Source organism: Aedes albopictus, chromosome 2 (assembly GCF_035046485.1).
Source record: "Aedes albopictus strain Foshan chromosome 2, AalbF5, whole genome shotgun sequence".
NCBI lineage: Eukaryota > Metazoa > Arthropoda > Insecta > Diptera > Culicidae > Aedes > Aedes albopictus.
In genome coordinates this window covers 118,291,447-118,305,060 of record NC_085137.1, presented here as the reverse complement: position 1 = coordinate 118,305,060, position 13,614 = coordinate 118,291,447, and the positions used below count along the sequence as shown (strand labels likewise).

General features: G+C 45.5%; 1 protein-coding gene and 3 long non-coding RNA genes across 4 annotated transcripts in view; 2 read left to right on the top strand and 2 right to left on the bottom strand.

The window, feature by feature from the left end:
- LOC134287712 (uncharacterized) overlaps positions 1 to 13,614 on the bottom strand; it is a 582,424-nt gene that overhangs the window by 44,817 nt on the left and 523,993 nt on the right. The gene's annotated exons all lie outside the window — the stretch shown is intronic.
- Positions 601 to 1,091, top strand: LOC134289049 (uncharacterized). Its single transcript, XR_009998231.1, has 3 exons — positions 601 to 639; positions 699 to 778; positions 1,011 to 1,091. It is a non-coding gene; the product is annotated as an uncharacterized LOC134289049 (long non-coding RNA).
- On the bottom strand, positions 4,097 to 5,484 carry LOC115268537 (uncharacterized). The gene is made up of 3 exons (XR_003898340.2): positions 5,078 to 5,484; positions 4,675 to 4,949; positions 4,097 to 4,611 (listed from the first exon to the last, which is right to left on the bottom strand). It is a non-coding gene; the product is annotated as an uncharacterized LOC115268537 (long non-coding RNA).
- Positions 12,932 to 13,614, top strand: LOC134287710 (ribonuclease H1-like; the record flags this gene model as incomplete). Its single annotated transcript, XM_062850281.1, is given in 2 exon segments — positions 12,932 to 13,351; positions 13,431 to 13,614. Coding segments are annotated over 2 exon segments (273 nt in total), but the record flags the coding sequence as incomplete, so codon positions are not given.

The window sequence follows — 13,614 nt, the reverse complement described above, 5'->3', positions numbered from 1 at the left end:
GTTACTTTCGTCGGGTGCGTTACGTCACGTTACGCGAATTTATGTTGCTTACGTCGGTGCGGTTACGTCATACAGTCAGCTGTCATGTTTGTTAGGACGGATAAATACGTCGTCGCGAGCATACCCAGGTAACCACTAAGCATTTAAACAAGCCGTATTTCAGCATTATATCTTCATTCCACCTGCTTTCTGCTCTATCATAGCAGTTCAACTGCTAAACTGTACTAAATTAGCAACTGAACTGCTACTGAAAATGTGACAGCTGTTGCGTAGCATTTTAAATGCACGATCTTTTGGGGTCTTCTAGCATGAAAATACTGCCCAGCACATTCAAAATTGCATGAATTACCTCTTTTGGAAGCGCAAAGTGAAGAAAAGAGAAATGGGAGAGAGATAGAAAAGACAGCGAGATGAGAAATGTGGAATTATACACATATTTTCGTTTTCATTTTCGATAGTCTGAGAGATAAGCATTAAATCAGCCGTATATTGGGCCAAAACCTGCATTTAAGCAGCACTTATGGCGCATATACGACTTATTTCCATTTTTTGACCTGCTGTAAAGGCGCATTTCAACTGCTTACTGGTTACCTGGGTAGATTTGGCACTTAAGTCAAACGGATTGCTCGAACAAACAAGGTATTTTTTTTAATTTTTTGTAGATTATTTCATTCAATAATGATAATTTTCAATTCTAGCAAGTGTTTTCCATACGACTGTGCTACCAGTGGCGTATTTACTAAAGCAAAATAAATATTATTTCAAGTAGGATGAGCAGGTAATGTACGTTTGTTTTGATCCGTCCTAGTGCAATTCTCACTGCACCGATTCGAGTCCGAGGTGGGGTTCGTAATACCCAATTAAACCAATTACCTGTATTGGCTCCCGCGTCGGATTCTGCTCGTTGGAGTGAGAGGATATGTTAACGAATTCAAATTACCAATCTGGTTTAGCTGTTCAAACGAATCTTGACGCCTGTGCTCAATATTGTTTAACTTTGTTTCTTGTAGGTATCTCGTAGCAGAAGCTGCATTAGAAAGCCACCGGGTATCTACAACCGGATGAGGATGTTCCGACTGAGCAAACGGTAACAAGCAATCTTGCCTCTCGTTTGCAGTAGGCGTGTGCCCGAAGGACATCCTCTCCTCTCCTCTTCTTGGCGTAACGTCCTCACTGGGACAAAGCCTGCTTCTCAGCTTAGTGTTCTATGAGCACTTCCACAGTTATTAACTGAGAGCTTCCTCTGCCAATGACCATTTTGCATGTGTATATCGTGTGGCAGGCACGAAGATACTCTATGCCCAAGGAAGTCAAGGAAATTTCCTTTACGAAAAGATCCTGGACCGACCGAGAATCGAACCCGTCACCCTCAGCATGGTCATGCTGAATACCCGTGCGTTTACCGCCTCGGCTATGGGCCCGAAGGACATCTGTGTGGCGGATCACGCTGAGCTCGAGCATCTATACTTTACGGATGGCCATAAATTAGAGAACATTGAGAGAAATAGACCTATTTTAATAAAATGCATAGCAGCAGATGATAAGTTAGGGGTGGGTGGGGTATTATAGACTATGTATTAGAGTGGGTCAACGTTGTATGGAGAAACTTTTAATTTGATCGTATCAACCCGGAACAAAGCTTTTTCAATCTATATTCGCGCCCAAAACAACTGTGCAAAATTTGGAAGCGATTGGTTGCTTCCCCGTATTCCGCATTGCGATTGAAATTTGTATGGAAGTTAGTATGGGAAAACGTTCTTATTTGCATTTTACTAATAAGTTGAATTATTTTGTCTAATACCATGTAACTAATGACGTTAAAGCTGAGTGTCGCGGACTGACTCAATATGCTCTCTCAGCGGGAGCCAAACATTGGGAGCCAAACATTGAAGATAGAGGTTATGTTAAACCCTGTTGTACCTGTGTGCTTGATTGAAGAGTATTGTTATCTAGGTGCTGCGGATATAATCAAAACTGTTGTCACGATATCTCCATTTGCCGCTATCAATCCGTCGGAAAGCGAGGAGAAGAATAAACATTGTTTTGAGCCCATTTTAGCTAATTTTGTAACAACTATCCTTCCAAATTTCCATCGCGAATGGAAAATAATAAACTTTGAACACGACAACAAAATTGGAATAATGGTGGATTGATCATGTTTACCATTTCCGAACAGCGTCGCGACGGCATGTTTGACAACTGCGCTCAGAGAGGTGTTTGCAAGAAAATTGAACGCTCGTGCGTGTTTACAAGCTGTGTGACGGGAGTGTGTTGGCTAGCTTGAGAAATAAAACCGTTTCTATCCGCAGCACCTAGCGTTAAAGTATAGCCTAGGATATGCCGAAAAACTTTGCCGAAGACCACAAAGTGATCCGACGCTTGTGAAAAAAGTTATTCGCCTGGTAACTTAGACCAAAAATTGAGATTTTATTATTGATGTTATTCCTTTACATGTTAAACGTTAAGCACTACTCGGCAGTCTGTACGTTATAACTTTTTGCACAAGTGTCGGATCACTTTGCAGTCTTCGGCAAAGTTTTTCGGCATATCCTAGTCTATACTTCAACGTCATTAGTTAGATTGTTTTAGACGAAAAAATTCGATTTATGAGAAAAATGCCAAAAAGCACGTTTTCCCATACTAAATTCCATACAAATTTCAATCGCAATGAGGAATACGGGGAAGCAACCAATCGCTCCCAAATTTTGCACAGTTGTTTTGGACGCTAAAAGGAATCGAAAAAGCTTTGTTCCAAAAAATCGACTTTGTTGACCCAGTCTACTATATATACTTTGCGATGTGCAGCATAGTTGTCCCATTCTGTATGGGAATCCCTATGAACATAAGGCAACTATGGTGCACATTGAGTGTTTTCCTATCGATTAATATGATTTAAATAAACCTTTTTTAAATAAGTTTCTCCGTTTTACAATTGGGCAACAAGGGCCTGTCCATAAGCTACTTAGATTTCTAGAGGTAGAGGGGTTGATCTGGTTAAACTCTACGGCCCATATCAAAATCGAAAATTTTGTATGGGCAAAAGTCTACAAGGGGGAAGGGGGTCTGAGATGGTCAAAAATGAGTACGTAGTTTATGGACCGCGCCTAAAGAAATATCCCGCGAACACATGTGTTGTCCCTATACATTAGTTTTCTTAGTCGACATACGTAGTTGCACTTGTAGTGTCTACCTAGAGATGGTACCATTAGTCTGTGGTACCATACTTGTCGATAGATAGGTATGATCATAATCTACACAGTATTATAAATGCTGGTGGTTCACTGGATCACAGAGCAAAGACTATACGAACTTCAAACTTGTTACTTTAATTTTATCGTTTAATATTTAGGGGAGCGCCTTTGGATGGACCAAATGTCAAATCCACTATTTCTTTTCATAGAGCCTCTCATAGGATCTCAAGTTAGCCTAGTGGCGACGGCGAGTTCGATCCCCGTTCCGGTCGGGAAAATTTTCTCGACTCCCTGGGCATAGAGTATCATTGTACTTGCCACAAAATGTCAACATTCATGCAATGGCAGGCAAAGAAAGCCTTTCAATCAATAACTGTGGAAGTGCTCTAAGAACACTAAGTTGAAGAGAGGCAGGCCAAGTTCCAATGCGAACGTCGAGCCACAAAGAAAAAGAAGAAGATACTCTGAAAAGCAAAAATGGAATTGACGTTTGGATAATCCTGAGTAAACCACTTCCCCTGGCCTATTGCATGCTATGAAAATGATAAGGTTCATTTCGTCGTCATCTACGGAAAGGAACAAGTTTTTCCCCTAAATGAACTGCTTTAGTTAAAATTTTGAATATTCTCTGAGAAGATCAGGTTATCGAAGGTGCTATCTAGTGGTGCTTACTGTCGCCCACTGTTCATTAAGCGTTCACAGAGGGATACCTGCGTAATCGTAGTGTTGTTCCGTGGCAATGCTTAGCTCGAGGCTTAGCTTATAGTTAATTAGGTACCACTGGAACTTGCAACCGGTTATTAATTACCGTAAGTAATTACCCCTTCCATGTATGGTATACTTTGGTGAGTCTTTTGATAATTAATAAAAAAAAACAAGCATTTTATCTAAAGTTTATTCCAAGGTTTGTTCTTTCTGTGTTTTCCGAAAAATCAATAACTTCATGAACATAGCCAAGTGTTGTGAATATTGACCAAGGGGAACTAGATCTCCGACGTCGTATCGAAATGTCCGTAACATTGAGACATTCCAAGGTAGTACTGACTTTGTGGTATTACCAGGTCACTGCACGGCTCTGATACTGTTCGTTAGCACTCGCACCGGCCAGTACAGAATAGTTTTCCCGAGGTTTTTGCTCGTCCCTGATGGCATTAGTGTCCTGATTGATGGGATTGAATATCCCATATAATAGGAGGATTTTCTCCTGTACCTCTCGGCTTTTCTCTCACATTCCAATTATAAAGGTGACGCCAGCGGTTGATACCGTGTTTCTTCTTGTTCAGCTGTAATCGGTTCGTCGTCAGGAAGATTTCTATGAGGTTTAACTTGCCAGCCAAATCACGGGCCATATCCGGCGAAACGATTGGCTCCAAGGATACTTCGTGCCAGACTTACAACGAACTGGGTACTATTGAGGTCACTGTTGCATGGGGAATGGAACTCATTAGTTATACTAACGATAAATTGAACGAATGTTACTTACTATACCAAACAATTTGTGGTCAGCTGGTGGACATCGTGCCGTTCGGGAAGCAGCAGCATTGCTCCTGGTAGCCGATCCGTTTGTCTGCAAATCGGGGACTGACGGTCAGTTTAAGGCACTCGAGCTGACCACAGTGTTCGGGGCACAGAAGCTTGGCAATGTTTAGCCACCGGTATACTGAGTTTTCTGAGTGCCGTGGATGTCTGCGCATTCTTGGTTCACCATCGTCCAGATCGGCCAGCGCACGCCTACCTGATGAGATACGCCGACTCCTCCTAAATCCCAATTGAATCCAAAGTTTTCCATTTCAGATTAGTTAGTAGAATGCCAGGATGATTCATGGGGGCATTTCCAAAGTAGCGGTGGAAGAATTATGTTGTTTTTAAGTAAATATCCGACTTACTTTCTGGCGCGATCCATAAAGGGAGTCCAGGAAAAGTTCACGAGAGTCTCCAATATAAGGTAGTCTGCCGGGAATCGCTCAGGTGATTTAATTAAGTCAGTTTATGTTTTGACGTAAAGATTTATGATTTATGTTGACAAAAATTGATTGTTAGGTCGTTTTCACAGCGCTGTTACGTCGCTTGAGAGTTATGCGCGTTACATCAGTCATTGTACCGACAAAGCGACACATACGAAAAGTGCTCAGTATGTTACTTAAGTCAATTTGATTTTTCAAATTCCAAAAGTTTTAAACTATTTTTGACTTGTGCCCTTGCAGAACAGTGTTAAGCAATCCATAAAGTATCATTATATGCAAAAACCTCATTTTTGTTTATTTTGTTACTTAGGTCGGATTGAAAATTTGCTCTTGAACTGTCCCCGATCTAGTGCTAGTTAACCAGAACTACTCTTTTTTATGTTGTTCGGAACATCCAGGTATAAGCTATTTTACGAGACGTTCTACCGGTGGGCCGCTCATTGTTATTGTTTACATTTGATGTTTTTGTTTTCGCGAAAAGTAGCATAACATGTGGTGAGCACCAATCAGATTTTTGCTGGCAGAGATGTTTCGGTTTCTAATGTGGCATGTACCAATCCCCCGAGCTGCATGATGTCACTAGCAGATGAAAAAAAACATCCCCACGGTCTACGGATATTAATTATAGTGGGCGGATTGACGCATTTTTGCAGATAAATGAACCTCGTTTATTGGATGGGCCTGTATCACATGTTATGCTAGCGAAAATGTAAATAAATGGGCCCACCGGTTGGACTTCAAAACTGGTAAACATTCAAAAAACAGCTGATTTGAAACGTCTCATAAAATGCCTTATTTTGATTTTGGCGAATCAGACGAATTCCGGCGACTGATGAACGATGTTTGACACTTCACAGTGTAAACAAATATTGTAAAATAGGGTGAGGTGAAAAAAAAGATCACCACTTTTAGGGTTACCAAAAACTACTTCGCAAGGCGGTTTTTATTTAAAAAAGTGGTGAGTTTCTCAATTTTTGAAAATTTGTAAGAAAATCAGGAGCGCATATAAAAAAAAATCCAAAAGCGGCAATAATCATTAAAAACAATTGTCTTTCGAACAAAAATATAAAACAGGGGGGTTAGGTCAGACGGGAATAGTCTATTGCGCTTGAAATGAGTGCCATACTGAAAATTCTCTCAGTTCAAGTCAGTCTTGTTAGAATTTTCTTGACACTGCGTACCGTTGTACAGGAATCACATTCGTATCACATGTCTGTCTGGGGTATTAGAGCCGATGCACATGGGCGGCGCGTCTACGCAAGTGCGTCCTGAGTTACACACAATCAAATGGGAGGATGCACACGAGAACGCAACGCTACCGCAACGCTGCACCGTGTGCGGCACGCAATGTCCCCGCATATATGCGCGCATGCCCCACAGGAACGCTGCGGCGATGCAGCGTGACCCGCATAACTCCAAACCACACCAAAACAGCACCCGTTATGGTTTATGGTCCACCCTCAACCATAATCAAAATGGTGCACACAACCATAAGCCAACCATTGCTCATTAATGTTTTGACAGTAATGGGTGATGTTTTTGGCAAATCGACCATACGAACAACGGGTCGTTAAGAATGTTTACCGTTTCAAAATCCATTTTTTCCATATATATTTTGATCGCCGACCGTAACGTAACCATATCGAATGTAGTTGAGAAATTCATGGCTGGAAAGTTGAGACTATGGTTGGCGAACAGTTTTACTATAACAGGAAACCGTACCTGGTGTGGTTTTAAGAATATTCGTTTTTATTTATTTATTAAAGATCTGTTAATGATAACAATAATTTTTGGATCATTTTATTAGAATTTATTAAAATTATCACTCATGTTGATGGCACAAACACTGGCAATCAACACTTTTTAAACAATGATTTCATAAATTTCTACGGCTTCAATAGACACTGTTTTAATCGAAATCCCAGTCACCTGGAAGCTACGGTAGGACACAAATAACGTTGGTAGACCTCGTCGGATCAGTTTTACAGATGATTCGCTCGGTATGTGTGCAGAAATATTCTTTCCGGGGATTATCTGTCCTTACCAAACTGGCGGCAGCGATACTCCTCCGGCTGGTGCTGTTGGTCTGGTTGGTGGGCTGGAAATTGAACCGCAGTTTATTATTCGTTTCTTTTCCTTCATTCGCACAAAATTACTTGACACTTACCTTTAAATGATGTACCATATGTGTCCGGATCAGTGATGGCTTGAACCTCTTCGCTAACTTATGTATAAACAACAAAAAACGCCTTGAAACAACGAACAAGTATTTTTCACAAACATTTTTTCGGTAAATAAACATGGGACCATTTTCAACAATAAATGGACATTATTTGTTGATGTCACAATAAAGGAAACTGTTCTTTTTTCGTTGTACCGTAGCAAATAGACCATTTGTGAAATGTATTACAAATAGGTAACAACAGAAATATTGGTTACAATATGGTTCGAACAGTATTGCATACGGTAAATTTCTATGCGGGGAATTCACGCGGCGTCAATTAACGCTCGTGTGCATCGGCTCTTATAAGGCGTCAGAAATGTGGGCTTGGCGGAACCCGGTACGCAGTGGATTACGCGTCCGCAGGGAGGAAATCGACGGAAAAACGGGGAAAGTAATCGGACCAGAATAATAAAGCACGCGGTACTCTTGAAAAGCGATTTCTGTATTCAAAATGTCAATAACAATCAAAGTACATTGTAATGCAGGTACAACAGTTTAGGATTCAATGAGGTTTACTTCTCTGGCATGGCAGATGCACTGCCGGGTAAGGAGGGGTGACCTGTTGTTCTCCTAACACTCCTCCTCAACAGTCAGCCCTCGGAGGTCCTAGTCCAAGCGACTCCGAGAACCGATGGTGTTTCACCGCTCCAAGTGGCTTAGTCAGCACGTCGGCTCTCATTTCGTCGGTTTGACAATACAGCAGTTTAACGATTCCTCGTTCGCACAAGTCCTTGACGAAGCACCGCTTAGTCTCCACGTGCTTCGATCTTCTGTTCACCTTCTCCGATTGCGCGAAAGCAAGGCAGCCTTGGTTGTCCTCATGGACGACTGTCGCGCCCGCCTGCTTTTCGCCCAGGTCGTTCAGCAGGCGCCTCATCCACAATACTTCTTGGCAAGTTTCCCCCAAAGCGATAAACTCCGCCTCCATGGAAGAAAGGCTTACACAATCCTGACGACGACTTATCCACGATACGATACCTCCGGCAAAGAACGTTGCAGCACCAGACATGGACTTCCGCGTTTGTGGGTCTCCTGCCCAATCAGCGTCCGAGTACGCAACTAGTTCGTTGGTCTCGACGCCTCCCAGCTTCAGCTTCCAATCAACGGTACCCTTCAAATAACGAATTACTCTCTTTGCGGCCGTCCAGTCATTCTCCGTCGGCGCGGCGAACTTCCTCCCCAGGATCGACGCACTAGCAGCTATGTCGGGTCTTGCACACACTGCCACGTACATCAGCGCACCGACGACACTCCGGTACTTGGTACTGTCCTCCATCGCTTCACTCTCCATAGTATTCTTCAGGAATCCTTGGTCCATGGGTGTCTTCGCCACCTTCGCATTCTCCAGTCCAGCTTTCACAACAAGTTTCTCGATGTAGCTCTTGACACTCAGGCTGTAGACTCCGTCGGATTCTCGCTGTAGCTCCAGACCAAGAAAATTCTTCGCCTCGCCGAGCCAACTGATCTCGAAATGCTTCCTTAAAGCTTCGTAGACACGCCGGATCTCCGCCTCACTTGCGCAAGCAACGAGCAGATCGTCGACGTAAACGATGAGGTAGATCCTGATACCGTTCCTGACTACGGTGAACAAACACGGATCCGCCGAACTAGCGACAAATCCCAGACTCTTCAGCACTCCGAACAGCTTCTGGTTCCAGCACCTAGCCGATTGTTTTAAACCGTAAATGCTTCGACGCAATCTGCAGACTTTCTCCTCCTGGCCGCGCACTGCGTATCCCGGCGGCTGGCGCATATATACCTCCTCATCGATGTCGCCGTATAAATAGGCCGTTTTAACGTCCAAGTGCCGCAGAAGAAGTCCGTCTCTCCCAGCTAGTGCCAGAAGCGTCCTCAGGGTTGCGTGTCGAGTGACAGGGGCAAAGACTTCATCAAAGTCTACACCGTATCTCTGCGTATAGCCCTGTGCTACGATGCGTGCCTTGAATCGCGCCACTTCGCCCACTTCATTCAACTTCGCCTTGTACACCCAGCGACTGCCTACCACCTTCTTGCCGGCGGGCAAGTCGACCAGGTCCCAGGTCCCGTTCACCATGTGCGACTGGTACTCGTCGTCCATCGCACTTTTCCAGGATCTTCTCTCCTCAGACTTCACCGCTTCGTTGTAGTTCGCTGGCTCCTTGACCACGTGAGTAGCAACACCTACCTCGTAGTCTTCAAAACGTTTCGGCAACTTTCCACGACTTCTCCGTGTTCCCGACTCAGGAACGCTCGCTGGAACGTCTTCTTCATCCGGTTCTTCCTTGATCGCCAAAGGGTCTTCTTTGTAACCTTCAAACGAGTTCATTTCGTAGAACTCCTCACATTCGCTACGTTCACTGTCCGCATTCTCACTGGAATCGTCTTCGGGTTCACCAATCTCCTGCTGCTGAACCGGCGGTGCCGAATTCCGTGGCGGCATCCAGTCGACCTCATCGTCCATGGGTTCCGGAACAACCTTCGGCTGCGGGACAGCCTCCTCCTCCTCAAGCTCAAGGAACTTGGCATCGCGACTGATTGCCACCTTCTCGGTCTCCAGATCCACGAAACGATAGGCTTTGTGCTGTTCAGAATAGCCGATGAACGATAGTTTACGCGCCTTGCTGTCGAATTTCCCACGCTTGGTGTCCGGAACGTGGACCCAAGCCTTGCAGCCGAACACTTTCAAGTGATTCAGGTTGGGTTTCCGCCCAAACCACTTCTCAAACGGGGTACAATCAACCGATCGCGACGGCAATCGATTTTGCAGATGGGCAGCAGCCATCACGGCCTCACCCCAATACTTTTTGTCCAGCTTGGCGTCGATGAGCATGGCGGTCGCCATCTCCTGAAGGTAGCGGTTCCTTCTCTCGGCAACACCGTTCTGTTGCGGAGTGTAGGCAGTCGTGTACTGCGCCACTATACCCTCCCGCACAAAGAAATTCTTCAAACGATCGTTGCAATACTCACCGCCACCGTCTGATCTGACTACCTTCGGCTTCCTTCCGAACAGGGTTTCGACGTACCTGACGTACTCCATCAGTCTGTCCGGGGCGTCGGACTTCTTTTCCAGCAGGTACACTACGGTATACCTACTGTGGTCGTCGATGACAGTCATCAGAAAACGGTTTCCACTCGGAGTCGGGGTTCGCATCGGACCGCACAAATCCGTGTGCACCAGGTCCAATACTTCCTTGGTCTTCTTCGTGGCTGTCTTCGGTATCGGCGTCCTCGAGAGCTTCCCTTCGATGCACGGCTCACACGTCATACGAATCCCACAGTCCTTGAGCACCATTCCATCGCCGAGCTTCTCTTTATACATCTTATCCACAACCGCTGGTTCCCGGTGTCCGAACCTTCTGTGCCATTGGTGTTGGCACCACTCGTTATGCCGCTTGCATTGCACCTCCATCGCAGACTCCGAAATCCTCAGGACGTACAGGCTTCCACTGCGATCGCCCTTGGCAACAACTTTCCCAGCAGCATCAACGATCTCGCAGCCATCCCGCTTGAATCCGACGGAAAATCCCCTCTCTGTCAGCTGTGCCACCGACAACAAACTGCTATTCAGCGTCGGCACGAAGAGGACGTCTTTCAGGGTGATTTCCGTAACACCGCCGCAACCGCTCACACCGTTCAGTTGGCAGTCACCGGATCCAAGTGACTTCACCGTGGTCCCATTCGCCAGAACCACGTTGGGAGTATCATCCTTCGCGAACATCGTGTACAGCGATTTGCTGTTTGTCATGTGCCGACTAGCACCGCTATCGATCACCCAGCGGCTATCCGGCTGCTCCTCGCCAGCAAGGAAGAGAACTGCATTCGTGTGCTCCGCAGTAGCCTGTTTCGCTTTCGGGTGGCGCTTCTCCGGCTCTTCACCGCTCTGCTTCTGTTTCTCCTGGAGTAGGCGACAGTTTCTTCGAAGGTGACCCTTCTTCTTGCAGAAGAAACAGGTTTTCTCTGCAACACCACCGGCACTGGTCCTCGCATGGCTCTTCATCGCCTTCGCATCGGAGGATGCACTTCCGCGCTCCTTGCGCCGCTCGTATTCGTCGAGCAGTTTGGATTTAACCAGCTCCACCGTCAAGTCGCCATCCGGACGACTTTCGAGCGCCGTCACTAGCCCGGAGTAGGAATCCGGAAGACTTCTCAGGATCATGGCGATCTTCAGAGATTCTTCCAACCAGGGATGGGAACACTCACTTGTAACGAGTTACATTCACTTGCTATTTTCTCAGTTCAGAATCGTGCAATCAAGAAACGATGTATGGACGACTTTTACCTTGTGATTTTGTCTAAAACTTTGCCGAATAGAGTAGGGGTCGCACACGCATACCGAAGTCGTGAGGGAGCTGCGACGGCAACTCTCCACGAGGTGAATGTAAATTACACTCACTTCGTGGAGAGTCGCTTTCACAGCTCTGTCACGACCTTGGGATTCATGTGCGACCCCGACTCCATTCGGCAAAGTTTTAGACGAAATCACAAGGTAAAAGTCGTCCATACATCGTTTCTTGATTGCATGTTTCTGTGTTGAGGAAACTGCAAGTGAGTGTAACTCTTTCAAAGTGAGTGTTCCCATCCTTGCTTCCAACTGCTGGCCGGCGTTCTAGAGCCGATCGAACAAGTCCTCTACCTCGAACAAATGACTTTCCATGTCTCCTCCGTCGCGCAGGTTCAAATTGCAGAGCCGCTTCAGCAGCGAGACTCTCGATGTGACGGTTACCTTTTCATGGTATTTTTGCAGCTGCTCCCAGAACTCCCGTGCCGATGCTGCCGTCTTGACGAGGCTGTACTGGTTATCCTCGATGCACAGCCCCATCGTAGCCTTCGCCTTCTTGTCGTCCTTCGTCCATTGCGGGGTCTCCGGCTCCGGCTTCACGGTGTCAACAACGTACCAGAGTTCCTCTCTGGTCAGCAGCATTTCCATCCTAAACTTCCAGGTTTGCCAATTCTGGTTGTTTAGTTTGGCAAACTTGCTGATGGAATCCATGCTGCTGAGGAACGACACCACCACCACACACTCACGACGACGACGACGCAGACGCAACTTTTCCCGACCAACCGAACCGAAAAACACTTTGGCTCGCGACGAACTTTTCTCGCGGAAAATCACGATTCCTCCACAACTTCCACTGGGCCAATAACCTGTGGGCTTGGCGGAACCCGGTACGCAGTGGATTACGCGTCCGCAGGGAGGAAATCGACGGAAAAACGGGGAAAATAATCGGACCAAAATAATAAAGCACGCGGTACTCTTGAAAAGCGATTTCTGTATTCAAAATGTCAATAACAATCAAAGTACATTGTAATGCAGGTACAACAGTTTAGGATTCAATGAGGTTTACTTCTCTGGCATGGCAGATGCACTGCCGGGTAAAGGGAACGTTCAAAAATTACGTCCAACATTTGTGGGAGGGGGGGGTCTAGAAAAGTGTGACAGTACGTGTATTGGGTATAGGGAAATTGCGTGACAGAGGGGGGAGGGGGGGTCTAGAAATCCCGAAAAACGATGGACGTAATTTTTGAATCTTCCCAAAGAGGGGTGACCTGTTGTTCTCCTAACAAGAAAAGGCCCATTATTGTTTGAGTGATACATTTTGGGGATTGGCCCTTTTTCAAATGTAACGCGAGGATCTCTCATCGCGTTTGAATGAACTTACTCATGAATTCATTGCATAGCTAAACTTTTAGCTAAAAATAACCTAAAACACTGTTGAAGAGTCCCCCGTCGTCGCTACCCTCTTTGTCAAAAAAAAATCAAAACATAACAAAACCAGCTGTTCGATTGTGCATTTTTATAAAATTTTACGATTTTATTTTAGTAAAATCTTTGTAACAGGAATCAAAAGATTTAGTGTCTGTGCTACAAATAGGGAATTACTGCTCAAATCCTCAATCCGTTGAATGATTGGCACTCGATTGCGCCAACTATTGCTTAACATGCCATTTTACGCTGTGGCAAAGGGTCGAGCAGTTGGTGTCTATTTGACGTGGTAAGTTTCTAATGGATGGACAAGGAAGTGGATGGAAGGAAAGGTGCTCAGAAATAAATAATATTCTTTTCCCCCCTAGGCCAGAATGCCAGCGGCAGGTGACCGGATTCACGGGTGCAAAGTTCAAGAAATTTCCCACCCGTCAGCAGGCGGAGACTTTCATCCGGGAGAACAGCGGTAGCATTTCCAGCTCCAGTTCGGACAGTGCTAGTAACTCTTCCGTGGATTCACAACCCGTGTGTCCTCCGACACAGTCCGTGCGG